Source organism: Cebus imitator, unplaced genomic scaffold (genome assembly GCF_001604975.1).
Source record: "Cebus imitator isolate Cc_AM_T3 unplaced genomic scaffold, Cebus_imitator-1.0 Scaffold348, whole genome shotgun sequence".
Taxonomy (NCBI): Eukaryota; Metazoa; Chordata; class Mammalia; order Primates; family Cebidae; genus Cebus; species Cebus imitator.
Window position 1 is genome coordinate 1,007,969 of NW_016107663.1, and position 25,728 is coordinate 1,033,696.

At 53.0% G+C, this 25,728-nt stretch overlaps 2 protein-coding genes across 6 annotated transcripts in view; one reads left to right on the top strand and one right to left on the bottom strand.

Annotated features, from left to right (window-relative positions):
• HAPLN3 (hyaluronan and proteoglycan link protein 3) overlaps positions 1-9,282 on the top strand; it is a 15,702-nt gene extending 6,420 nt beyond the window's left edge. For both annotated transcript variants that reach the window (XM_017506114.2, XM_017506116.2), the window contains exons 3-5: positions 4,762-5,130; positions 7,243-7,545; positions 8,339-9,282. In XM_017506114.2, the coding sequence (XP_017361603.1) occupies positions 4,762-5,130; positions 7,243-7,545; positions 8,339-8,625 (959 nt within the window). In that variant the 3' untranslated portion in view covers positions 8,626-9,282. The remainder of the gene's footprint in view (positions 1-4,761; positions 5,131-7,242; positions 7,546-8,338) is intronic.
• Positions 9,283-11,195: 1,913 nt separating this feature from the next.
• Positions 11,196-25,728, bottom strand: part of ACAN (aggrecan) — a 40,588-nt gene continuing 26,055 nt past the window's right edge. For 2 of the 4 annotated variants that reach the window (XM_017506120.1, XM_017506117.1), the window contains 6 exons: positions 18,453-18,566; positions 15,255-15,413; positions 14,714-14,796; positions 13,796-13,940; positions 12,516-12,698; positions 11,196-12,127 (listed from right to left, as the gene is read on the bottom strand). In XM_017506120.1, coding sequence (XP_017361609.1) covers positions 12,051-12,127; positions 12,516-12,698; positions 13,796-13,940; positions 14,714-14,796; positions 15,255-15,413; positions 18,453-18,566 — 761 coding nt within the window. In that variant the 3' untranslated portion in view covers positions 11,196-12,050. The remainder of the gene's footprint in view (positions 12,128-12,515; positions 12,699-13,795; positions 13,941-14,713; positions 14,797-15,254; positions 15,414-18,452; positions 18,567-25,728) is intronic. The other 2 variants (XM_017506121.1, XM_017506119.1) reach the window with 1 other exon arrangement.

Here is a 25,728-nt window from a genome sequence, read left to right on the forward strand (position 1 = left end):
GGGGTTTCACCATGTTGACCAGGATGGTCTCGATCTCTTGACCTCGTGATCCACCCACCTCGGCCTCCCAAAGTGCTGGGATTACAGGCTTGAGCCACCGCGCCCGGCCGAAAATACACACTTTTAACCACCAGCGCGGCATGGGTGCTGACCAGGCTGAATTGATGCTGCCTGCCCTCACAGCCTGAAAGTAGATTCTGTTATCCTCCCTTCCTGTGGATGAGCAAACTGAGGCTCAGAGAGTTGATTCAGTTGTCCAGGTCACACAGCTATTAAAAATACAAGTTGAGGGCCGGGTGCGGTGGCTCACGCCTGTAATCCCAGCACTTTGGGAGGCTGAGGGGGGCAAATCACTTGAGGTCTGGAGTTCAAGGCTAGCCTGGCCAACATGATGAAATCCCGTCTCTACTAAAAATACAAAAATTAGCCGGGTGTGGTGGCAGACGCCTGTAATCCCAGCTACTTGGGAGGCTGAGGCAGAGACTTGCTTGAACCCGGGAGGCGGAGGCTGCGGTGAGCCAAGGTGACACAACTGCACTCCAGCCTGGGCGACAGAGGGAGACTCTGTCTCAAAAAAAAAAAAAAAAAAAAAAAAAAAAAAAGACACACTTATTCCACTTGTCTGTGGAAGGATCGAACCAGGTTACTGATCTCGGTGATACCCAGCAGCTGCCATGCAGAGCTCTCAGCCTGGTTCAGAGACAATGCGTGAGCCTGCAGGTGAGCGCAGGGGCTGGGTGACTCCCAACTGCCTCCCTGCCTTTCAGCAGAGAAGGCACGATTTTATTAGTTTCCTAGGTCAGTTGTAACAAATTAACACAAACTTAGTGGCTTGAAACAACAGAAATGTATCCTCTCACCATTTTAGGCACCAGAAATCCAAAATCAGTTTCACTTGCAAAAATCGAGGTGTGGACAGGACCGTGCCTCCTGGGGCTCTTGGGGAGCATCTGCTCTTGCCTTACCTCTTCCAGTTCTGGAGGCTGCCGCCTCACTCCAGTCTCAGCCTCCATGGTCACGTGGCCTTTCTCCTCTTTCGTTTGCAAATCTCCCTCTGCCTCCCTCCAAACACCGTCTGGAAAATTCAGGATACTCTCCCCATCTCGACATCCTTAGTTTAACCGCATCTGCAAAGTCCACTTTGCCACATCAGGTCACGTTCAGAAGTTCTGGGGATCAGGATTTAGGGTATTTTGGGAGGTCATTGTTTAGCCAACCATACCGTTTTCCTTCAGAATTTATGTCGTTGTACAAGCGCTACTTTAATGAGATTTGTGGAATTTAAAAGACTTAAACTTCCTACCTTTCATTTCCTCACACTACCAGGCCAGCGTCACCTTTTTCTTTCTCCCTTTTGTCCCTGAATATGCAAGCGAAGTCATACGTAACCCCCACCCAGAGGAACCACTGCTAACATTTTAGGAATCTCTTTCTAGCCTTTCCTTTTTTTTCTTTTTTTTTTTTTTTGAGACGGAGTTTCGCTCTTGTTACCCAGGCTGGAGTGCAATGGCGCAATCTCGGCTCACCGCAACCTCCGCCTCCTGGGTTCAGGCAATTCTCCTGCCTCAGCCTCCTGAGTCGCTGGGATTACAGGCACACGCCACCATGCCCAGCTAATTTTTTGTATTTTTAGTAGAGACGGGGTTTCACCATGTTGACCAGGATGGTCTTGATCTCTTGACCTTGTGATCCACCCGCCTCGGCCTCCCAAAGTGCTGGGATTACAGGCGTGAGCCACCGCGCCCGGCTTGTTTTTTTTTTTTTTTTTTGAGACAGGGTCTCACTCTGTCTCCCAGGCTGAAGTGCTGTGGTGTGATCTCGGCTCACTGCAGCCTCCGCCTCCAGGGCCCAAGAGATCCTTCCCCTTTAGCCTCCTCAGTAGCTGAGACTACAGGCGTGTGCCACCATGCCCAGCTAGTTTTTGTATTCTTAGTAGAGATGGGGTTTCACCATTTTGGCCAGAATAGTCTAGAACTCCTGGCCTCAAAGTGATCTGCCTGCCCCAGCGTCCCAAAGTGCTGGGATTACGGACATGAGCCACTGCACCTGGCCGAGGTTTCCTTTATGATTTAGACAACTTTCTTCAACAAAAATCAGCTCAGGCCGTACATGTGATTTTGCAGCCTCTCATCACCTCATGGAATACAAATCGTTTTCTAAGTCAATGAATGAATATACATCTACCAGATTATTTTACATGGCTGGATAGTATTTTATCATATGGATGTACATTTTCATTTTATTCAGGCCAAAGCTTCAAATGTAGCTTTACTCAGGAGAGTTTAGAGAGTTGGCAAGAACCAAGGAAGTGACCCCTAAATGATAGTCCTGCTTCATCTCTGTGGGATACTTTCTGTGTGCCGTATCCTGCCTTACCTGATTTGAACCTACCACAGCCCTCTGTAGAGACTGTAATTAACCCATTATACAAATGAGGAAGCTGAGGCTTGACTTCCCTGGATTACACAGCTGGGAAAAGGTGGAACCAAGATGTAGGCCTGGCTTGCCTGACTCCAAACCTCTGTACCTAGTGCCTCTGCAGACCAGGGCAGCTCCAACTGGAACGAGCCTGAGAGTCCCCTGGAGGTGGGGGCCCATTCCCAGAGTTTCTGATGCACGGGGACCCAACAATGTGCATTTCTAGCAAATTCCTGGTGTTGCTAATGCTGCTGGCCTGGGACCACATTTTGAGACCTCTGCATGTGGGAACCTGCCGCGTTCGGTACAGATCATTTTCACGTCATTCCTCTACAGGGAAACTCCCTGTCTGTCTCCTGCTTACCCTTGAGGCTGTCCCCTTGTCTCCAATTTTAATTTTATTTTCTAGAGACGGGGTCTCGCTATGTTGCCCAGGCTGGAGTGCAGTGGCTATTCACAGGCGTGATCCCACTACTGATCAGCACGGGAGTTTTGACCTGCTCCGTTTCCGACCTGGGCCGGTTCACCCCTCCTTAGGCAACCTGGTGGTCCCCCGCTCCCAGGAGGTCACCATATTGATGCCAAACTTAGTGCGGACACCCGATCGGCATAGCGCACTACAGCCCAGAACTCCTGGGCTCAAGCGATCCTCCAGCCTCCGCCTCCCAAATAGCTGCGACAACAGGCATGCACCACCATGCCCAGCGCCTCCACCTTTTAAATTAATTAACTTGTTTTTACTTTGTTTTCAGCAACAGAGTCCTGCTCTGTCACCCAGTCTTGCTCTGTCACCCAGTGGTACAATCATAACTCACTGCAGCCTTGACCTCCTGGACCGAAGCAACACTCCCACCTCAGCCTCCCGAGCAGCTGGGACCACAAGCCCATGCCACCATATTCATTTAGTTTTTATTTTATTTTATTTTATTAATTTATTTATTTTTTGAGACAGAGTTTCACTCGTTACCCAGGCTGGAGTGCAATGGCGCAATCTCGGCTCACTGCAACCTCCGCCTCCTGGGTTCAGGCAATTCTCCTGCCTCAACCTCCTGAGTAGCTGGGATTACAGGCACACGCCACCATGCCCAGCTAATTTTTGTATTTTTAGTAGAGACGGGGTTTCACCATGTTGACCAGGATGGTCTTGATCTCTTGACCTCGTGATCCACCCGCCTCGGCCTCCCAAAGTGCTGGGATTACAGGCTTGAGCCACCGCGCCCGGACTTCATTCAGTTTTTAAACACTTTTTGTAGAGACAGGGTATCGCTATGTTGCTCAGGCTGGTCTCAAACTCCTGGCCTGAAGCGATACTCCTGTCTTGGCCTCTCAAAGTGTTGAGATTATAGGCATGAGCCATCGTGCCTGGCCTCTGTCCCCACCTGGAGTAAATCAAGCATGTCTTGAAGTCCAGACCCAAGAGAAGGAAACAGTGAGGCCCCATAGGGGCTCCCAAGTTAAAGATGAGGCAGCCTTAGCCTATGAACTGGATTCTTTTGTTGCATGCCTGGTTCTGTGTGTATTTGTAACTCTGGGCGCTGAGCGTAGTCTCCTTTAGAAGTTCTGCCCTTAGCTCACTAGGCTGCTTGGTGTTTGGGAAGAGGCATGGTGGACAGTTGGACCAGTGACGGAAGCCAGGGCTGTGCTGTCCTCTGGCCAGTGTGGTGGGGAAGGAAACTCTGAGGGATCCCTGTCAGGGCCACTTGTCCTGGCCACGTACCTCATGTGGGGAGGCTCTGGTTGCCTGCTGCATCGGTTAGATTTTGATGCATAAAAAACCACCCAAAACTTAGTGACTTGTTTAAGATGACAGCCATTTGCTTAGCTCATGATTCTGTGGGGCTCCATTTCTTCAGGTCTTGCAGTTGGGTCTTGCAGATGTGCCTGCCCCTGGTGGGCAGGTCAGCGGGGGGCTGGTTGCGGTAGGATGGCCTCGGCGGGGGCACTCTGTCTCCGTTCTGTGTAGTCTCTCATCCTCCAGCAGGCGAGCCCGGCCACGTGCTCATGGTAACTAGCAAAGTCCTAAGGAAAAGGGTGGAAGCAGCAAGGCCACCTGGGACCTATGCTCAGAACAGGCATGATGAGCGGTCACCTCCAAGGCATTCATTTGGTCAAAGCAAGTGGTGAGGCCAGCACAGATTCAAGGGGGTGGGGTGATAAATGTCATCTCTGATGGAAGCAGATGCAAAGTCACGTTGCAGAGCCTGTGGATACAGGGAGGGGTGGAGCCTGGTGGCCGTTTTTGCAATCCGAGCCTGGGGGAGCTGCGGACAGGTGTGTGGTGGCCCTTGCAGGGGTACAGACGTGCTGCAGCGGGTCTCATCTGCACCCTACCTCTCCCCCAAGACCTCCTCAACGGAGTGAAGCTGGTGGTGGAGACACCCGAGGAGACCCTGTTCACCTACCAAGGGGCCAGCGTGATCCTGCCCTGCCGCTACCGCTATGAGCCAGCCCTGGTCTCCCCGAGGCGCGTGCGCATCAAATGGTGGAAGCTGTCGGAGAACGGGGCCCCAGAGAAGGACGTGCTGGTGGCCATTGGGCTGAGGCACCGCACCTTTGGGGATTACCAAGGCCGCGTGCACCTGCGGCAGGACAAAGAACATGATGTGTCCCTGGAGATCCAGGATCTGCGGCTGGAGGACTATGGGCGTTACCGCTGTGAGGTCATTGATGGGCTGGAGGATGAGAGCGGTCTGGTGGAGCTGGAGCTTCGGGGTGAGACCCTGGCAGGGACTGGGTGACACTGGGACCTCAGAGCAGAGTGGAGAGGACCAGAGAAAGCATCCAGTCCTCTGTGCTTTAGACATTTAAAAGTACTTAATCCTCAAAACAACCCCAGGGGGAAGCTACTGTTACCACCCCCATCTTACAGGTGAGGAAACTGAGGCACAGAGAGGTCAAGTAACTTACCTAAGGTCACACAGCTTGTAAACAGCAGAGCTGGGGTCTGAATCCAAGCACCCAGCCTCTAGAATCTGTTCCCCTCTCTACCTGCTGTCATTCATATCCCATTCAGAGAGCAAAACCAGAGCTGGCGCCACAGCTTAGAGACAGGGCTGAGATTTAAGCAAACATAGCAGGCAACACAAGCGAATGAGGCAGCCCAGTGTGAGCTGATGGGAGCGGTGGGGACTGGGAACACTCCTGAGCCCTTGTACTGTCCCCAGGGAACCCCCGCTCTACTCAGGCCCAGCTGATGATGCCACACCAGAATGCAGGCCCTGCTCTGCCAGATTTTCTGGCTTGACAAGATAAGCTTATATTTTTATGTGAGATCTCTTTATTTTTATGTAAAAACTTCCTTTAAAAAACAAACAAACAAATCCAGTGCTGTCCAAACCAGTCACACCCTTCAAGCCGATCTTGTATGTGGGGTCCCTGTTTGATCTTTAATCTGTATTTGGCTTCTCTGTCTCTAGGATGGGGCTGTGTCTCCTCATATCTTTCCCACGTGTTAGGGAGGCAGTTCGGGGGTAGAGGAAGGTGCCCTGACTCCAGCATCAGCCCGTCCCAGCTGTGACATCTGGGTAAATGCCCCACCCGCCTCGGAGCTCTTGGCCTCTTAGGTGTAAAATGGGGAATCACAGTCACCCCTTGTTTACCGCCCTCAGTGGCGATGAGGGTAAAATGTACATCCTTGAAGTTCATTCTCTCTCTGCCACCAGTGTCCACATGGCTTAGATGGTGGCTCAGAGGGGCCACATTCCTCCTTCCTGAAGTTGGGGTGGCAGTGGAGTTGGGGAGAACCTACAAGAGTCATTGGTCTGGGGTCTGCAGGGGCAGCCTAAAGAAACAGGGGGCCCTCACCCCATTCTCGGGGCTGCAAGGGCTAGGAATTTGGAACCAGGCATGAAATAGTCTCCTTGCAAACACATGGAGGCTACCAGCTGACGGTCAGGGCCCATGGGCTTCCCTGCCGCCCAGCATGGCTTTGCCCAGGTACCTGCCCTCCAGGTGTCTGGTGAGATTGGAGGTTTGGGACTCAGGCTATTCTCAGGTCCTTGGCACAGGGAGGAGATTCCAAGGACTTTGGGTAAACAAAGGCAGCCAATCAATGTCTTTCCCAGACCCCTAGGGTCACCTCTACTGTGTCAGGTTTCATTGACTTGGTAGAGACTGAATCTCAAAACTTTATTAAGTTTTGAATTAAAATTATAATTAAAATTTCAAACATGAACATACCTTTTGAGGGAAGCCTGTGGCCCCAATCAGACCCCGGCCACAAGGAGAGAAGCCTCCTGCCCCAGGACCTCCCTGACCTTGAGCCTCCCTTATGGAAGGACGCTTCACCAGCCTCTCCCCACAGCCTCCAGGGCCTCTCTTTCTCTTGACAATTATCTGCCCCACGTGGAAAGTTTCTTGCATCTTCCTAGGAAACTTCCACATTCATAATAACATATACGATCGGGTCCCAGCTAATGAGAGGAGAGCTGGGAGCCAAACCTGGCCCTACAGCCCCAGCCTGGCCCTGTCTGGAGAAGATGCACAACCTTACTAGGGGCCTGGGACAGCCCTGTGAATTAGGTTTCATTTCCATTCTATCGTTGGGGACATTAGTTGACTAATTAATTACCTTAACTCCTGAATGTTTTCTGAGCACTGCTGGGAACCAGCTGAGTCTCAGGAGAGAGGTGGCAATGGACGGGAGCTCAGAGGTTTGCTGAGTTTTTCTGAGGGATGGCGTGTGTGTGTGTGTGTGTGTGTGTGTGTGTGTGTGTGTGTGTGTGTGTTGCAGGGAGCACGTGTCACAGCGAGGGTGGGAGGAGAGCGGGGTATCCAGCTGCTGGGCCCCTGGCCACCCACTAAGCTCCTCTTTCCTCCCCGCAGGTGTGGTCTTTCCCTACCAGTCTCCCCAGGGGCGCTACCAGCTCAACTTCCACGAGGGCCAGCAGGTGTGTGCAGAGCAGGGTGCGGTGGTGGCCTCCTTTGAGCAGCTCTTCCGGGCCTGGGAGGAGGGCCTGGACTGGTGCAACGCGGGCTGGCTGCAGGACGCCACGGTGCAGTACCCCATCATGCTGCCCCGCCAGCCCTGCGGCGGCCCCGGCCTGGCCCCTGGCGTGCGAAGCTACGGCCCCCGCCACCGCCGCCTGCACCGCTATGATGTGTTCTGCTTCGCCACTGCCCTCAAGGGTGAGTGGAATGGCCACGCCCAGGCCTTCAGGGGTGGTGCCCATCCGGGACCTGTGGGAGGGCAGCTTCTGGGGAGCTCTGGCCCCCTCTGCCTGCTCTGCTGGCACTGCCACCTGGGGGCCAAGAGCACCAGCCAACCCTGAAGCACGTCGGTTGAGTTCCGACTGCCTTGCTGCTGCTGCTCCGTGCCAACCATTAGTTTCTTCATTCATCAAATGTTTCCGGAGTGCCCACCGTAGACTGGGGCCTAGTCTAGGCTCTGGGGAGTCACAGGCAAACAAAACACAGCCTGTTTCACAAAGTAGCTCATTTCATAGGAAGACAAGCAAGTAGAAACAGAAACTGGTTCAGTGCCATATGCCAAGCCTTGGAAAAGTGTCTGGCACATAGTGGGTGCTGCCATCCCCAGCCCTTTCCTGTGTCTCCATCTCATTGGGTCTAAGGGCGCAGCCCCCTGCCTGGTGGGTGTGGTGGGGGGAGCTCCGTAAATGCCTGAATTTGAGAGAGACTCTGGTCCAGCCCAGGTGGGGAGCCCACCCAGGGTGCAAATGGGGAAGGCTGGTGGAGGAGTTGCAGACATGGCTGGAGGGACCCCGGTTCTACGGCAGGTGGATGGGGCTCTCTGGAGAGGGTGAAGACCGGGAGGTGTTCCCGGAGGTGTTCTCTGCAGACGCCTACAGCATGGTAGCTCTCTGGGCTCAGACAGGTCTTTGGGGCTGGCATCTCTGCAGACCTCGCTGAGTTCTCTGGCTGCCCGCTGCGCTGCCCGGCACTCACGCCCCGTTTCCTGCAGGGCAGGTGTACTACCTGGAGCACCCTGAGAAGCTGACGCTGACAGGGGCGAGAGAGGCCTGCCAGGAAGACGGTGCCACGATCGCCAAGGTGGGCCAGCTCTTTGCTGCCTGGAGGTTCCAGGGCCTGGACCGCTGTGATGCTGGCTGGCTGGCAGATGGCAGTGCCCGCTACCCTGTGATTCACCCGCATCCCAACTGCTGGCCCCCCGAGCCTGGGGTCCGAAGCTTTGGCTTCCCCGACCCACAGAGCCGCCTGTATGGGGTTTACTGCTACCGCCAGCGCTAGGAGCTTGGCCCTCCGCCACAGCTTCCCCACACCGGCTGTGTGTTTATTGAGTGGCTCATTTTCCCTGGTGGGTTGGGGCTGTTTTCACTGTTTTTATACTTCTCAATGTAATTTTCTGAACATTTTTTTACTATTTTTTGTAAAGCACTCAGAACCCAGTACCTCCCTTTGCTCCTGGATGCCCCACTCAGGAATCCTCCTGCCGGCTCCTCTGGGCCATTGGCGGTTTCTTGGGCTTCTGGAGGGTTCTGCACCATCCAGGCTGGTCTCCTTCATTAAGGGGGTTGGTGCCCAGAGCGGGTGGTGGCCTGCCCAGAATGCTGCCCAGAGTCAGGGCATGGCGGCCACAGCTCTCCCTGCCCCTCAACCTGGAGAAGAAGAGGGCCTTGGGGGCCTCTGCAACTGGGCTTTGGGCCTCTCCTGCCCGCTTCGACCTCTCTGTGAAGCTGGTAACCCCAGTCTGCCCACTGAGGGGCTAGGGCTGGAAGCCAGCTCTAGGCGTCTGGGTGAAATCCGAGGGAAGGGAGAACTCCCCCTCCCCACCCCACTCAGTTCCAAAGAGTCTGTATTGTTATTAGTTTCTCATTTTTCCCTGTGTGGGGAGGGGCCCTCAGGTGTGTGTACTTTCTTGGGACAATAAATGGTGCTACGACAGCCTTCTGCCGTCCCCAGCCCTGTTCTCTGTCTCCATCTCATTCGGTCTCAGGGTGCAGCCCTCTGCCTGAAGGGTGTGGTGGGGGCAGTTCGAGCCCAGACTTCCCAGGTCACCTGGGTCCCGCCCTGGGGTGAACAGGGAACTCCGTGGGCTGGTTCTAGCCTTGTCTGCCCTGTGGTTCGCCCGGTCCTGGGTGCCGGGCTGGTGGCAGAGGACCTGGCTTGTGTCTTCACTGTCCCCACCCCTTGGCAGCCTGTCTGTCTCTGTGAGGCCCAGCAGAACTAGAGGCACCTCTCAGAAGGCAGAGGAAGCCATGCCACCAGAGGACCTCAGAGGCCCAGATGGAGGGGCCAATCCTCCGTGTGCCTCACCCTCTGCCACCCACTCCCACACCTGCCTTAGGAAACCAGACTCGTTGCCTTGCACAGGAATGCCGCTGCCACTCACCAACCCGTGATTTGATCCGTTCTTCCCTTAGCCCGGTGCTTCTCACAGTGTGGTCTGCGTCAGCATCATCAGCATCGCTGGGATCTTGTGAGAAGTGCATTCCTGGGCCCCGCCAGAGACCTGCTGAGTCGGAAAGTCTGGGATGCCGACCGGCACTCTGTGGTCACCAAGCTCTTTAGGTGATTCTGATGCACACTCAAGTTTGAAAACCACTCACAGTTGTACCACCACCTAATCCGTTAATTAATAGTTAAGTAATTATTGAGCGCTTACTATGTGACCAGTGCTGTACGCTTTGCTTTGGCCCACCGTTCGTTCGTGCGTTCTCTCTCTCTCTTTCTTTCTTTTGAGATGGAGTTTCGCTCGTTCTGAGTCTGGAGCGCAATAGCGCGATCTCGGCTCACCACAACCTCCACCTCTCAGGTTCAAGTGATTCTCCTGCCTCAGCCTCCCGAGTAGCTAGGATTACTGGCATGCACCACCACATGTGGATAATTTTGTGTTTTTAGTAGAGACAGGGGTTTCACTCTGTTGGTCAGGCTGGTCTCGAACTCCTGACCTCAGGTGATCCGCCCGCCGCAGCCTCCCGAAGTGCTGGGATTGGCCTACTGTTCTTTCTAGAGGTAGAGGTACAAGCATATATCTACCAACAAACAGCTGTACACACACCCACGCCTGAAAAGTTAGCAGGACCCAGGAACTCACACTAGCATGCACTAAGCAACACACACACATTCACAAAGACTCCATGGTGTGTGTACAGCGACGGTGATGAGGGAGGCATCTGAGGGGGAGGCCCTGGGGGAAGGACACTGCCTGGGACGCACGTGCCACCTCAGCTCTCAAGGTTTGTGGGGGGAGTCTGTAAACAATTGGAATTGTTTTCCTCGCTATTCTGCAGGGTACTTAGGGGCAGAATGCCCAGGCCTTTTTGTTACTAGCTGGCAAGCAGTTCACCCTGAAAATGTGTAAGCGAGATTCACGGTTCCCACACGGTCTGCAGTTGGTTTTTCCTTCCCCTCTTATAAATCCTGATTTTTGCCTCTGTTCTTGGACGCAGTCTACCAACCCACATGAGCAGTGTGGTCACAGAGAGCCAAACCACCAGGTGACCAGATGTCTCGCTTGAGTTGTTCTTTGACAGTGCCCACTTGCAAATCCACATGGCACCCACCGACTGACACATCGCACACGTGACAGGCACACCCAGGTGCACACACGTATACAGACACATCACCTGTGCTGACACGCAGATCATCCACCAAACACATTGGCACCCTAGTAAAAATAAAGCACAACAGATGTGACTGTCCCAGGCTCTCTGAACAGACCAGAGTGGCAGAGTCCCACCAATTTGAGATCATTGGATCAAAACCTGCCTCCACTGCCACCATTCCTATGAGCCCCTTTGGAAGACTCCAGGTCATGACTGCCTTCTTAAATTAAAAAAGGGAAAAGAAAAGAGATATCTCTTCCAATGTCTTTATTATTATTATAATATCATAATCTTCGGTTTTCAAAAATATAAATAGGTGCACGGAACCCTGGTGCCTGCACGGTCCCGGGGGTTGGGGGTGGGGAGGGGAGAAGGTTGGGCGGCACCCCCACTGGGAAGGAAATGCCCCCAGCAGCCCTGCCAAGTTTCCACCTGCTGGGGTGGCAGACCCAGGTGAGAGGACACTGGAAGATGGACCCTTGGAGGGAACCCAAGCCCCACGCGGCAGAAGGTCCCTCTGATGGCTCTCCCCTGCCAGCTCACCCTCAGCAGGAGGCAGGAACCCGCCCCTCTCCCCCAAGGCTTCTCCCTCAGACAGACGGTGCAGCCTTCCTGGCTTCTCATCCAATACATTCCGCTGCGGTTCTTCATGCTCTCAGGCCTTTGCCCTTTCCAGCTCCTTCGGAGCCCTCCTCCCTCCTCCCTAGCTCTCCCTGGAGGTGAAATGACCAACGATTGCACTGCTCTTGGATAAAGTCAGGAAACAAAAATAATCTTCTTTATTTAACTTAGCCCCTCCCCTTCTCCCCCTGTCCCTGCACTGGTTCCTCGAAAGGCACGATGGGAGATTGAAGAAATGTCTCTAAACTTAGTCCACGAGTTATGATAAGTTTGCTTTGCTTTGGCATTCGGCGGACAAATTAGATGCGGTTTTCGTGATGTGGAGGGGTGAGTGGGTGCATACACAACGTGGGATTTATTTTTTCCTTCTTTAATGGGATTCCTTATATGACAAAAAGCGACAAGAAGAGGACACCATCTGGGTGGGTCCGTGTCAGCCTGGCAGGCTCCTGGGCTCAGCGTCCTGGTGCGTTCTGGAAGCCCCTCTCAGTGGGCCGTGCTGGAGGGGCTCCTCCGAGGGTGCCGTGAGCTTCGCTTCTGTAGTCTGCGTTTGTAGGTGGTGGCTAGGGTGAAGGGAGATGGAAACACGTCAGTGGACCTGGAAAGAAGGTGGGGCGAGCCTCGGCTCTCCCCAGCTTGCCCTCTCTCCCTTGCGGAAACCGGGGACTCACTGAGGCGCCGGAGGCTTTATCAGCTTCCCCGGTTTTGATTTTTCTTGGACTTTCTGGCTTTTTGTCCTTCATTCTCTCAGTGAGAGTCCCCTCCTGGGACAAGTATGTGGCCCTTCTAGGGGCACCGGTCAGCGATTTGTGACTGAGCAACCCCCTGACCTCCCCAACCTTGCTCAACCCTGCGGATGGTGCAGGGTGCCCGCGAGAGGGGACTGGGGGGAGGGCTGTGCTGGCGGAAGCTAACCCTGTGCTCAGCGAGGGTGGCAGGGGTGATGCTCACGGTCTGTGCAGGTGATCCGAGGCTCCTCCCAGTGCCCGCTGGGCTGGCACCGGATAGTTGGCACGTGGCGCTGAACAAACCCCTCCGTGCACTGGTACCGCACCAGGGAATTGATCTCATACCGGTCCTTCTTCTGCCCAAAGGTCCTGGCATGCTCCACCGCAGGGGGTTCTCCGCAGGCCACTGAGGGGCAAACACCCTTTATAAAGGGTCTCGTAGGGTCTTCTTGGATGACCTACACTGGCTGTGACCCGAGGCACTGTGGGGGACACAGCCTCAACACCTGACACTGAGCCCTGGGCATTTTCCTGCAGCGCTAAGAATCTGGAAGCCGCTGGCTCTAACATCTGGGTTCCTCAACAGTTTAGAACAGCAGGAAGGGAATACAAAGGGGGTGGTCCTTAAAGGAATGGAGAGAAGATGGAAGGGAGGAAGAGCTGAGCACGGTGGCTCACGCTTGTAATCCCAGCACTTTGGGAGGCCAAGGTGGGTGGATCATGAGGTCAGGAGTTGGAGCCCAGCCTGACCAACATGGTGAAACCCTGTCTCTACCAAAAATACAAAAATTAGCTGGGTGTGGTGGCACATGCCTGTGATCCCAGCTACTTGGGAGGCTGAGACAGGAGAATCGCTTGAATCGGGGAGGCGGAGGTTGCCGTGAGCTGAGATTGCGCCACTGCACTGCAGCCTGGTGACAGAGTGAGACTCTGTCTCAAAAGGAAAGAAAGAAAGGGAGAAGAAAGGTATGGCAGACTCGGGTTTCTTGATGAAAATATCCAGTTCAGGGCAAAATGAGACCCAAAGGAGGCCCGGGGGACACAGGTCGTGAGCAGGGGCAGTGGGGCATATCCTACCAGCACTCAGCCCACAGTCTGAAAGCCAAGGGACCGAGGCCTGACAACTGTGACTCTGTGACTGATGGCCTTCGGAATCCCAAAGACAGGGAGGCTCCTCACCCGGGGGCCCTCGGGGGTCACTCTGCTGCTGCTATCCAAGGGAATGTGTGCAGTGCGGCGTGGGGGTCCTGTCCTCTAACCTGTGACCTTCATGTGCTCGCTGTCCCTGCAAATGGTCCCTGGCAGAGAGCTCGCCCTTGCCATTGGCCCTGGGATGCTGGTGCTGGGAGGGATCCCCAGGTCAGCTCGTCTGCTTTTTGGACAGGTGAGGAGATGCCAGCGGCCAGGAGACAAGGAAGTCACCCCAGACCGCAGAGCAAGAGCCTCACCTGTAGCTGGGGGTCTCGACCCTATCCTCGCCGGACCCCTCCCGGCCCAGCATACCTGTGCCCTTTTTACACGTGAAGGGCAGGTGGTAATTGCAGGGAACGTCATTCCACTCGCCCTTCTCGTGCCAGATCATCACCACGCAGTCCTCTCCGGCGGCAAAGAAATTATCAGGTTGGTTGGGGCGCCAGTTCTCAAATTGCTGTGGGTGGAAGTGGGGAAGGAGTAAGGAGGGGGCAGCGCAGGGCGGGGTGGCCTGACCCCCACCGTCCTCCCCATGGAGTCTCTTTGTTGCCTCCTTTCTCCTTTAGCCCAACTTCAGGCTCATCTGATAGCTACACAGAGGCTGCTAGGCGTCTGCTCTGGGCTGTTCTAGGGGCTGTGGAATCTGGGGTCCTCTAGGGAATCGGTCACACAGCCTGGCTTGGGTCCTTCTCAGGAGCTCAGAATCCCCAAGACTCACAGGCCCTGTTCATGCGCTGATTCCTCTCCTCTTATCCAGAAGGGCCAACCAGGGCTGACCACAAAAGGCTGCCTTGCTTGGATAGGGATGGATGGCAGAAACGCGGCTCCTAAGCCCTCCCAAAGCTCATCCTTCCAGCCTTGCTTCAGGACAAAGAGAAGCAAGGCTAGCATCTATGTTGCTTTCTGTCTGTCTTCTTGAGTACACTTGGGTCCAATGCAGGCAAGACACCTCTCTAAAGCTTCCATCTAGTCCTCATGGTGGTGGCTTTTACTCCTTCGTCTCCTTCCTCGCTCCATGCCCTGCCTCATGCCGTCATTAGCGCAATCTGTCCAGCTCCAGGCTGGGCTCCAGAGGCGGAGATGGAGGAGACACAGTCTCTGTCCGCAGGGCTCCTGGTCCCGCAGCTGCTCGGTGAGTGTCTGCATGGGGTTTGAACGCCTCTCTCTCCGGGGGTCTTTATCTCACGTCCTCTCCTCTGGGCCGTGAGCTGGGCCTGTAGCAGAACTCACCATGGGGTGTCCATCTGACCAGCGGAAGTCCCCTTCGATGGTCCTGTCATTCAGGCCGATCCACTGGTAGTCTTGCGCATTGTCTGGGGAAAGGGTGAGGGTGTCAGGCCTCATGCTGGATATCCCGAGGGTGTCTTAGAAACCTGAGCTCATGGAGGCAGAGGGGATGGAGGAGGAGGGAGGGAGGTGGGTGGGCTCCTAGGAGCAAGCCACCTGCTTCTCAGGTCCTTACAAGGGTCTCGGCACGGGCGTGTTTACAGTGCACTTTGCACCACCTCTCCAAGCTGGCATGGACAGGTGACAGCCACAGCTTAGTCTTGGGCTGATTCTGGCTGGCAGTGGGCTGCCTTGGTTGTAACAAATCTGCGTGCCCCAAAGGCTGTCGTCTCTCGGGGAGCTCAGACTGCGGGAACACTGTCCCCCTCCCCCAGGTCCCTGTCCTGCAGTCTCACTAGGCCCAAGTCTGCTGCCTTCTGAAAGGTGAGGCCCTTTGCCTCACCGCCACTCTTCTCTCGGGCCCCAGAGGCCCCGCTGCACTCACTGTTGACAAAGTCCTGCTCCTCGGGGGTGACGATGCTGCTCAGGTGTGACTGCTGCTCCCGACACCGGCGCTCCGCATCCACCCAGGTCTCTCGGTCCGGGAAGTGGCGGTAACAGTGGCTCTGGTACTTGGTCCAGCCCTCCTCACATACCTCCTGGTCTGCAACACAGGTCAGGGGCTTGAAGGGAGGGGCAGAGGCCACCAGGGGATGGCGAGTGCTGCCAGTCTTATGGCATTGGTTCCTGCATTCACCCCACCTTCAATGCTGTGCCCTCAAGGGAAGGGAGAGGCCCAGCTGGAGGGGCTTCCAGCTGGCAACCGGTCTGGCCCCTGGGAGCCTCTGCACATGCTTCCACTCTGGAAAATGCCAGGGGCCTTTCCTTCCCTGATGCCACACCCTCCCCCCTCGCCCTCTCCAAGGATGCCTGCTCTGGTGGGCCGGCAGAAATCAGCAGGCCAGGTAAAAAGAGGTGGGAAGGTGGGAGGTCTTGAGATTTAAGGCAAAACATGGTTCTGAGTCTCTGAGGGGCTCCAGGGAGAGGGGGAGTGGGGAGAGGAGCTGTGGAAAATATGTGGGGGCAGTGGGAGCTGGCAGCCCTGGGGCACGGAGCGGAGCTGGCAGCTTCCTGCCTGCAGAACCTCGGGTGGGGACAGAGCAGCAGAAATAAGTCGGCTTAGGGTCCAGAGAAGGCTCAGCGCTCTAAGGCCATCGATCAGAGATGGCTTCAGGTGAGCACACTGTGTCTGCCTCTTGGGGTTCAGATAACCCACTGGGGGTCTGGGATCCAGGGGCCCTGGCTTTTTATTTTATTTTAGCGGTGAATGGGAAGGGGGAGGAGTGTCTCTCCTCACACACCTAAGTTTGTAATGGATTCTCAGTCTGGAGAAGGAGCTGGCTTGGAGTTCTTGGACAGGCTGGGGGACAGGGAGAACCGTGCTGAGCCGGCTCACTCAGCTTTGAGGGTGCTCATTCTCAGTCTCCTCCCAACTGCGCCGTCAGTGAATCATGCTGATAGCTTTAAACTGGCCCTGGCAGAAGCCTTTACACGCCAGGAACTGGCAGACGCTACGAGCACGGCTCCCTTTTCCCCGTGAGAGCCGGCTGTTACACATCTGTCAGCACAGCGTGGGACAGAGTGAATTCCAAGCCCCCCTCTCCCTTCTTCCCCTGGGGCCTCCCAGGTGGAGGGCCACAAACCCCTCAAGCTACATGGTGGCCTCCCTGATTGGGTGCCACCACAGTCTGGCTGTCCTGGAATGGCAGGACCAGTACCCGAGGGGAAGGAGTCTTAGGCTGAAGGGCCAGACGCTTGGCCAAGTGGAGGAGAGACAGGTGGGGACCGTGGAGGGAGAGCAGAGGGGGAGGTCAGCAGCTGGAGGACACAGAGCAGAGCTGTAGGAGGCGCTGCGGAAGAGGCCTCTGGTCCCTCTGCTACGAATGCCTTCCCCGGGGGTGAGGCCGCAGTCTGGAAAGAGGGGAGAGGCCTCGGAGGTAGCTCAGCACTCTGAAGAGCCCAGAGATACCATCTTAGGGTTGACTTGGGGGGTCAGTTTTTGGCCCCTTTGGTGGCTGAGGGCTGAGCTGGGCAGGCAGAGCTGGAGGGTGCAGCTTCTCTGGGAGGTGGGCATGGGAGGGCGGAGCTGTGCAGGCTGGATGTTCTTAGGAAAGAGAAACAATTCCAGGGAGGCTGGAAGAGGCAGCAGGACAGAACTGAGGCAGGAGGCACCGTGGAGTGCGGAGGACTCAGGAGTGGAACGGAGAGATGCAGCCCTGCTTAGCTGGGTGCCCAGGCCCAGGGCTGGGTGGCTGTGGCACCATCTCTCCTCTTCAACAGTGTACAGAGCCCTAGGAGGGCCCTGCCTCCTTTCCAGCAGAGCCCACTCTTCCAGTCTGGAAGCAAACAGCTGTTGTCGGCATGGAAGCTTCAGACTCTCCGACCCTGTGGCGAATGTTTTAGCATCCTAGGGAGAAAACCCTTGCAGTCTCTGGTTCCACCCCAGCCAAGGACCCATATACCAATTTCTTGGGGTGTTGGGGTGAGGATGGAGAGTGGGAGGCTGCAAAGGAGTAGGAATGTCCAGGCCTTTTTTTTTTTTTTTTTTTCCCAGAAGCTCCTCCACCAGTCTCTAACCTTGGCAGTGCCTCAAAGGAATATGCGACCCAAAACTACCTCCCCATGCTGCTTAGGACCAAAGGGAGACTTCCAGGAGTTTCAGCTGCTTTCTGGAATTTTCTGGGTATCCAACTTGAGAGTTCATTGAAAAGGGTTTTAAGCCCCTGCACACTTCCAGTTCTGTCTGGGCCATTGGACAAGCATCCAAAGGTCCCATCTCCCCTTTTCTGAGTCGGGAAACACCCGAGGACCAGGAGGCTGGTGGGGAGAGTGGGAAGCACCAAAGGTGAGACAGCCGAGGCTTCAGTCTGGCCCTGGGAGGGTTCCTGGCGCACAGCTCCTTTTGGCAGAACTGGTAGCCCTGCCTAGGTGCAGAAATGGAGAGGTTGGCAAGGCTCAAGAGAGGAAACTCAGCTCCTTCCCCTTGTAACAGTTCTGTTCTCTTCGCCTTGCACAAGGGAGGGAGAAAAGAAGCATAGGCTGGATGGCATTGCCATGGCAGCTGTGACAAGAGTGAGGAGAGGAAGGTGACATGCAGCAGTCCTTGCTCATGCATGACTTGAGCATGCTGGTGACATGGGATATCTCGGGCAGACCAACCACAGCTCTCGCCCCAGGAGAAGAGAAAGGCCGCTTGGCCAGCGTGGCACAGTGGCTCCCAGGGCCATGGAGGAACCGCAAAGGTCCCATGCCCCTGACCACACAGAGAAGATCTGTGGCTGTCATCTGGAATGAAAACCAATGACTCCCACCCCATAGCTTCCTTCCAGACAAGTGCTCCAAATCGGCCCTGTCCTCTTAGTCTGAGCCATACACCAACCTCGGTGGTGGCATCAGTAGGTCTGGAAGCCCTGGAGAAGGTCAGATCAGCCAGTGCTCCAGAAAAGGGTTTTCAAGGAGAAGGGCAAGAAGAAGAATGGGAATCAGTGGGCAGACTTTTCAGTCGTGGCCCCTGAAATGGCTGTCCAGATGGACCTCGGGGGCCCCAGCCAGGGCCTGGAGCCTGTGGTTAGGAGGGAAAGGTGAGGGAGGAGTGGGGGGGTGCAGTGGTTAGTAACATTAGCTGAAGCCGAGACGGCCGTACCGATCTCACACAGGTCCCCTCCGTAGCTGGGAAGGCATAAGCATGTGAAAGAGTCGATGGCATCCAGGCAGGTGGCTCCATTCAGACAAGGGCTTGGGAGGCACTCATCAATGTCTGCAAGAAACCAAGGGCCACATTAGGACTCCTGCCGGCGACTCCAGCCTCACAAGCCCTGTGGCCTCCTTCTGAGTGGCCAGTCCTGCTGCTCTGCAGAGCCCTGGGAGGGAACTGGCTGGTTTTCCTAAGAACTGCTGCTGCTGCTGCTGCTGCCACCATCTTGGAGTGCTGAAGCAAAGATCCAGACAAGGGTTTTCTTGGGCGTGTGTGATTCCTGATTGGTAAACTTGGAGCATCGGAGCCAGATTCCCCGGTGGGTTGCAGAGACCTAATATGTCTAAAGCCACATGCCTTTTGTGACAGAGAGCATAGTGTTCTCCCAAGATGTCTCCTCTTTGAATATTTCAAGAAACCATGGATTCTGAACGGAAGAAAACTGAAGTCACATTCTTGAAGCTTGGTTAATGGTCTTTCTTTTTCTGGCTTCCTTTGTAGTTATGACCCAGAGAAAGAGGGCAAGGCTGTGTGGGGCTAGAATGAATGACCTCCAAGAGGTCTGAAGAGTGTAGATCCATATGAAAATGGCAGCACGTAATGTCTGCAGAGACCCACCGACTTCTTGGGCTGCAGACCCCTTCTTTGTCTTCAGTAAATAAGATTTTAGAATATTTTGTAAAAATGAAGCCTGCATCTTTCTCTCGGGAGAGGGATGGACACCTTGTCCAACATTTCCCCATATAATCTCCTTTCAGCTTAAGGCCCCAGAAGGTGGCTATCTCTAGGGAGACCCAGTTTCTAGAGGGATTCCATCCTGGCCAGTGGCAGACAAGTGTTTGGAGCTACAGAGGTGCTTGGCAAGTGGCCACACAACAGCACTGGCACAAGCCTGGGATACAGATCCCCATCCTCTGCCTCTTTTCAGATAGGCTTTTCTTCTCTTCGGTTCTTGTGGTCCTGAGACAGCCTTTCTGATCAAACTTCTCTGTGGTACTTGAATTGGTAAGTCATTGGCCATTGCCTCAAATTTTCATGAATTAGCCAAGGTGAGAACTGAATCTCCCCATCTGGGTTTTCTGCATCTTGCTGAGAAACCAGAAGTCCTGGGGGATCTCTTCTGCTTTCTTTGTATTTGTACTTTGAACGTTTCTGCTGTTTTTTTTCTCCCCACTTGATTTCTTCCCCTGGTAACATGAAAAATGGATTATGAAGCTCCTCTTACCAGGAGATCAGTAAAAGTCTGCAGCGAGTGGGTTCCATTGGCGGTGGGGCACCATGGCATGTGGTTTGAAGATACTAAGCCTCAGTATGTGCAGCCGTGTCCACACAACCTTCCAGATCCAACGATGTGTCCACAAGCGGGCTCTGCAGGGCAGCAAAGCCCCGTGGTGGGAATAGCATCTCAGAGTCCTACACAAGTGCCAGGACTTAGTTCTTGCCGCCCGTAAGAGCAGACCAGACCTTTAAGCCAACCCTCTGATGAGATGGTAAAGGCACTTTCCTCTGAGTCCTTACACCAGTGCATAGCAGACATCTTCTTCTAGGCCACAGCTGGATTTGTGCAACAGGCGGCCTGAAAATCCCCTGCTTTCAGGCATCTTGCTCAACCCGTGAGGCACCTGCTCTCCAGTTGTCGGGCCACGACGTTCTTCAACTTCATGGACTAAAACCAACAGTCCCAAGTTGGAACTGTTCTAAGCAAACCCCAAATGCATGGAGGAACAGACTGCAATCCCATCATGCACTTGGCTGACTCCCAGCATGCCCCAGGATTCCCAGCAGCAGCAGTAGCAGCAATAGGTCAGGCCAGCCGCGAGGCGGAAGCTGGGGGCAGCTCTCCTGCACGTTCTCTTTTGTCCATTAGCGTCATTATGGGAGATGGGAAGCACTGGGCAAGGGGAATTAAGCAAATGTAGGTGCTAAAGCAGCTGTACAGAGCAGGGAACAGGAGTGGCCTCTGCGGAGAAGAGCTAAACATCAGCCCTGGGGCCTCTGGCTGCCCATTCGGGAAAGGGCGGGAAAGGAAAGAGGCCCCAGTGGAGGTCAGGCTGGGGGGCATCCAGTTGTCCCAGAGACTGATCTCCCAAAACCTGCTCCCAGGCTGCCGGGGCGGGAGTGAGGGGTAGTGTTGCTTTCTTTCTGTTTGGCCAGGGCACAAAATCTGAGAAGGCTGTGGGGATTGAAGGAACCAATTCCAGGGCTCAGAAGCTTTTTTTCCAGGGCCCCGGATTTACAGATCAGGAGGGAAAGAAGGGCCACAATCCTGAAAAACAGAAAACCTGTGGTTGCCGTCGGGGCAGTTTGGAGAGGCTGAGTCAGCATCTTCAGCAGTGGGCAGAAGGCCAGGTGTCCGTGTGGGGCTTTCTTATTAGCTCTTTTGGCCTATGGTGCCTCATCTCCTCTTGCTCTGGCTGGAAGAGCCATTCTGGCCCTGCATGTCCCATCTCTTTCTGAGAGGGGCAATTAGGACAGCTCGTGGCTTCCGGAACTGACAGAGGAGTTGGGCTGGGCCCTGCTGTGAATGCAGAGTGAGGGATCCGGATAAGGAGCTTGCCAGTGAAGGGAGGGAAGGGCTTTGGGCAATGGTCAGGCTTCATAGAGAAAGACAGGAAAGGGACGAAACCAATAACTGTCAAGTCCCTCCTGTGAGCCACGTGCTGACTCACACACACGTTATCCTTCCAGTGGCCAGGTGGCAAGTCATCACTACGCCATTGATAGGTGAGAAAACACGTGAATTCTTTAACATGTTTGAGATGTAAAAAAGAAACAGTAAAAGAAAGAAAGAGAGAACAAACAGAAAACAGGTGAATTGGATTGCCCAACCTGGGTGTTGGGGAGACAGAATGGAAGAGATGGAGGAGTCAGGAAATGAGACGGGAAGTTGGGCCTCTGCCCCACGGGGAGGGGGACAGACACGAGTCCTGGACTCCCAGCACCTCCTCACCATTGTTGCTACAGCCACCCAGGGCTCACCCATCATCACTGAGCAGAGACTGGGGAGCATCAGGACTCTCAGGGTCCTCTTCCTATTACTATAACCAAAAGGGCTGGTTTGTTCCTGAACAAGGCCCTTCAGCAATATCTCTAACTTGGGAGGGAAAATAACTGCGAGCCCCTGGTAAAGGCTAGGGGAGTAGAGATACTTGCAGATCACCACGTGATTGTCTGAATTGGAGACCTCAGGCCTCCTCCTTGAATAGATCTCGTCTAGCTTTTGCCTAGGTCAGAGCCCAGGACCTCCGAGTGAGTGACAGCTTATTTGCTCATAAAAAAATACTGAATGAAGAGGTACACAGGTGCTTTCACTCAAATGATACTTGACTAAAAGGGTTGCCACTCATAAAGACTACAATATGAATAGAACTCCTCAAGTTGTCTGGTGCTCACTTGTGCAGCTGTATGAGGTGACTCTGGACATACTTTCCTGGGCAAGGATGGGGGAAACCTCTCAAGAAATACAGAGAAAATTTCTCAACTCAGTGGATACTCTGCATGCTGCAGAGACCTGGGATCAAACAAGGTGAACAGACCTGAGTAGATACACGGACTTTCTGGTTCAGCCTTTTACACAAATGAGAGAAGGATTATAAAGCGTATTTACCAGCCCTAATTTGCTTTTAAGATAAAATAATTGAATTAAAAAGTATGCTGTCATTATTTGTACCATTTCAAATCTTTTGTATTTTAAAGGTTGATCTTGAATGTAACTTTAATATCTTGCTTCTTCTTCTTCTTTTTTTTTTTTTTTTTTTGAGATAGGGTCTCACTCTGTTACCCAGGCTGGAGTACAGTGGCACAACCATAGCTCACTGCAGTCTTGACTTCCTGGGTTCAAGCGGTCCCCCCACCTTAGCTTCCCAAGTAGCTAGGTCTACAAGCATTCGCCACCATGGCCAGCTAATTTTTTAAAAAAACTTTTGTACAGATGGGATCCCACTGTGTTGCCCAGCCTGGTCTTGAACTCCTGAGCTCAAGTGATCCTCCTGCCTCGGCCTCCCAAAGTTCTGGGATTACAGGTGTGCACCAAAATATCCTGTTTCTTAAATCAATTAGTTGCCTGTTAAAATCCACCCGGAAACTTTTTGGTTAAATCAAGAAGGTATACTTTGTATTTTCACTTGCAACCCTGCATTTTCATTTGCTTTGAAAACATTTCTTTCCCAGGGATAGAGGTTTGGCTGACATTCAAACATCTCTCCTAGAGAAAGAGGGAGTGTAAGGTCATAGATCAGAGCTTCAAACCCAGAAAGTGAAAAACAGCAGTAAGATAGGAAGGAGACTGATTAAGTTTAAGGTCATGTCTGCCTAACAGAGGAGATAAGAGAAGTCCATACAGCACCCGTGATGACTGGAAATCGGATGTGAGATCTGATTAGAATGGTATTTTCCAACCTTGGCTGGCACATTAGAATTACTGGAGTAGTTTTTAAAGATTCTTATTTAAAGATTTTAAAAAAAATACCAATGCTGAAGTTCTTTTTTAGACCAACTGGATCAGACTTAGAGTGGGGCCCAGGCATGATGCTTTTTGAAAGCACCCCAGGTGATTCTAAGCTGCAGCAAGGATAGGAACCTCAGTCTGAAGCCTAATTCCCATGGGTGCTATCAGTAATGGCAGTGGGCAAAGACGCTGCTTTTTTGAAGTGGGTCAGTACAGGATCACAGAAAGGCTGTCCCTGCAGCAGAATGGTTAGGTCCCGGTGTCACCTGCTTCTAATTGCTAAAGAATCTGAGTATTCATTAAACATATGTTGACTTTTTTTTTTTTTTTTTTTTAACAGAGATGGGGTTTCACTATGTTTCCCAGGCTGGTCTTGAACTCCTGAGCTCAAGTGATCCGCCCACTTCAGCCTTCCAAAGTGCTGAGATTACAGGTGTGAGCCACGACATTCAACGTAGATCTTAATTTTGAAGTAAATTAACTGATTGATAACTGAGAAGTTATCAATAACTTATAATAACTTATCGAGAACTTATTTACAGAAGACTGACTACACAAGATGACAGTAATTGTCATTTTTTTTTTTTTTAAGGACTAAATACAGCTTCTGACCCCCTTTACCAGGTGGAAGTTTTCCCTGAGGATTCAAATATTGCTGTGGGAATCATGCTGCATTTTGCTCCCTGTGCCCTTGAGAATACTGATCCATGGTCTTTTTAACAATCTGTGGTTCCTGGTTCTGGTGCAAGACAATGGTGGGTCAGCCGTGGAGACTGGCCACTATCTGCAGTCTTTCTGGAAGCACTTGAACCTCGAGCTAAATTGAACAGGAGGGACCTGGGACTCCAGGGTACGATCATGGGAAAAGAGACCCAGGTTTTGTGCTGGGCTGATCCCTACCACTCACTCTTTGGAGATGCTAAAACTTCTCTCAGCCAGTAGAGTGACAGATAGGGAAAGGGAAGCAATTTTATTAAATGTCTCTTCTGATCAGATGCTGTACATGGGTGATCTCAACCCTCACAGCAGCGGTTCTCAGCCCTAGCTGCACATGGGAGTCACCTGGGAGTTGACAAAACCCCAATGCCAAGGCCACAGAACCACTTCAATCGCCGTCTGTGGGTGTAGATCTCAGGCATCGTAATTTTTCAAAGCTGAGAACCACGACCACTGATTCCTCTTTATAAATGAGGGAAATGAAGGCTGGGCTGTAAGTCTTGAATCTGACCACCCTGGCTTCCTCAGCTCCTCTCCACTCTGGCTCCCCTGCAGTCCAGCTTCAGTTTTTTTGAGACCAGCACCTGGTTGTCATGTTCAAGAGGGAGTTTCTTATTTAGCCGAGTGTGTCAAACAAGTGAATTAAGACCTTTATTCTTGATTCGATCCACTTACTCGGAGTTAGGCAACTTACTTAACTCCTGTGTTCCAGTCTTAAATGGAGATAGTTACCAAACTGATTACAGAGCCGTCTGGGGGGAGATCGTGGGGACAAAAGCCCTTTGGAAATAAGCATGATCACAGAAAGGCTGTCCCTACAGCAAAATGGTTAGAGCCCACTGCCACTTCCTTCTAATTTCAGGGCTGCCAAGAACATAAGCCTTGCTTTGACTTCTGATGCTAGTGTCAGATTTTTGCCTCAAGTACCAGATTGAGAAGGATTTACTAAGAGTGGAGTCACCCATCAGGGGTGAGTGATGGTGGGGTGCAGCTACAGACCCTTGGGTCACTATGGCCCAGTGGGAATGCTGTCCCCTTCTGCAGTAAGCCCGGGACCTTTCCAGGATATCCCACCCCGTCTGTCCTTGGAGCCTACACGCTGGGGAAAGAGTGAATGAATATTTACCCAAATGCCTGTTTATATACATACATATATAGTTACTGCATAAGTACCAAGTTTAAAGCATGTTTATATTATATGATATATAATAACATAATCATGCAATAATTTGCATATCTATTAATATACATAAACACAGAATTCTTCTCTGTCTTTGATGTAAAGGCTAATGAAGGATAATTGCCCAGCATGGTTTACCTGGAAGTGGTTGTTCTTTCTCCAGGATTCATTTTTTCAATTTTGAACATGTCCTAGGAGTGACGCCTTTTATGAAAGACCCTAGGTCTCTGATTCTTGACTTAGGAGGGAGGCAAGGGATAAGGGCACCGGGGCAGTGGGAGAACTAACTAAAAAACATGAGCTTGGTGGTAACTGGGCATTTCTTTCCTCCAGGGTGGTGATGTTAATAAGATGAGATATCCTTATGGCCACAGGCCTCCCATGTGTCTTTGGAACAACAGGTAGATTCTAACCATCTCCCTCGGGGGTCCACCTCAGATCAAAGGGTCCCCAGGCTCTCAACCCATCCCACATGCTTCACCCATGGCTAAGGACAAATAGGCTCATGGTGGGTGCCTGGGCAGGTGCACTGCTGGGTCACAGCTGCCCTACAGCCACGGATCCCTGTGCTGGGTGACTAACGCTGTGTCATTTCCTTCAGAGCAAGAAGGGGACCCAAACCCCACCCACACCCAAGCACGGAAGCAACTTTGTGGGGTTCGCTCTGCATGATACGAGGCAGCCTCAATTAGAGACTCCTCGCCAGGAGCGGCAAGGTGTGACCCGCTGTATTTAATACTCACCCCAAGCTCAATATGTCTTTGAAGTCTCAAGCTTTAGCTCCAAAATTCAAGCACACTTTTCATTCTACTCATATAATAGTCATTGGCTTGATATAAAAACACTCACCAGCTTAATTACTTGACTCTTTTCTCCTAAAC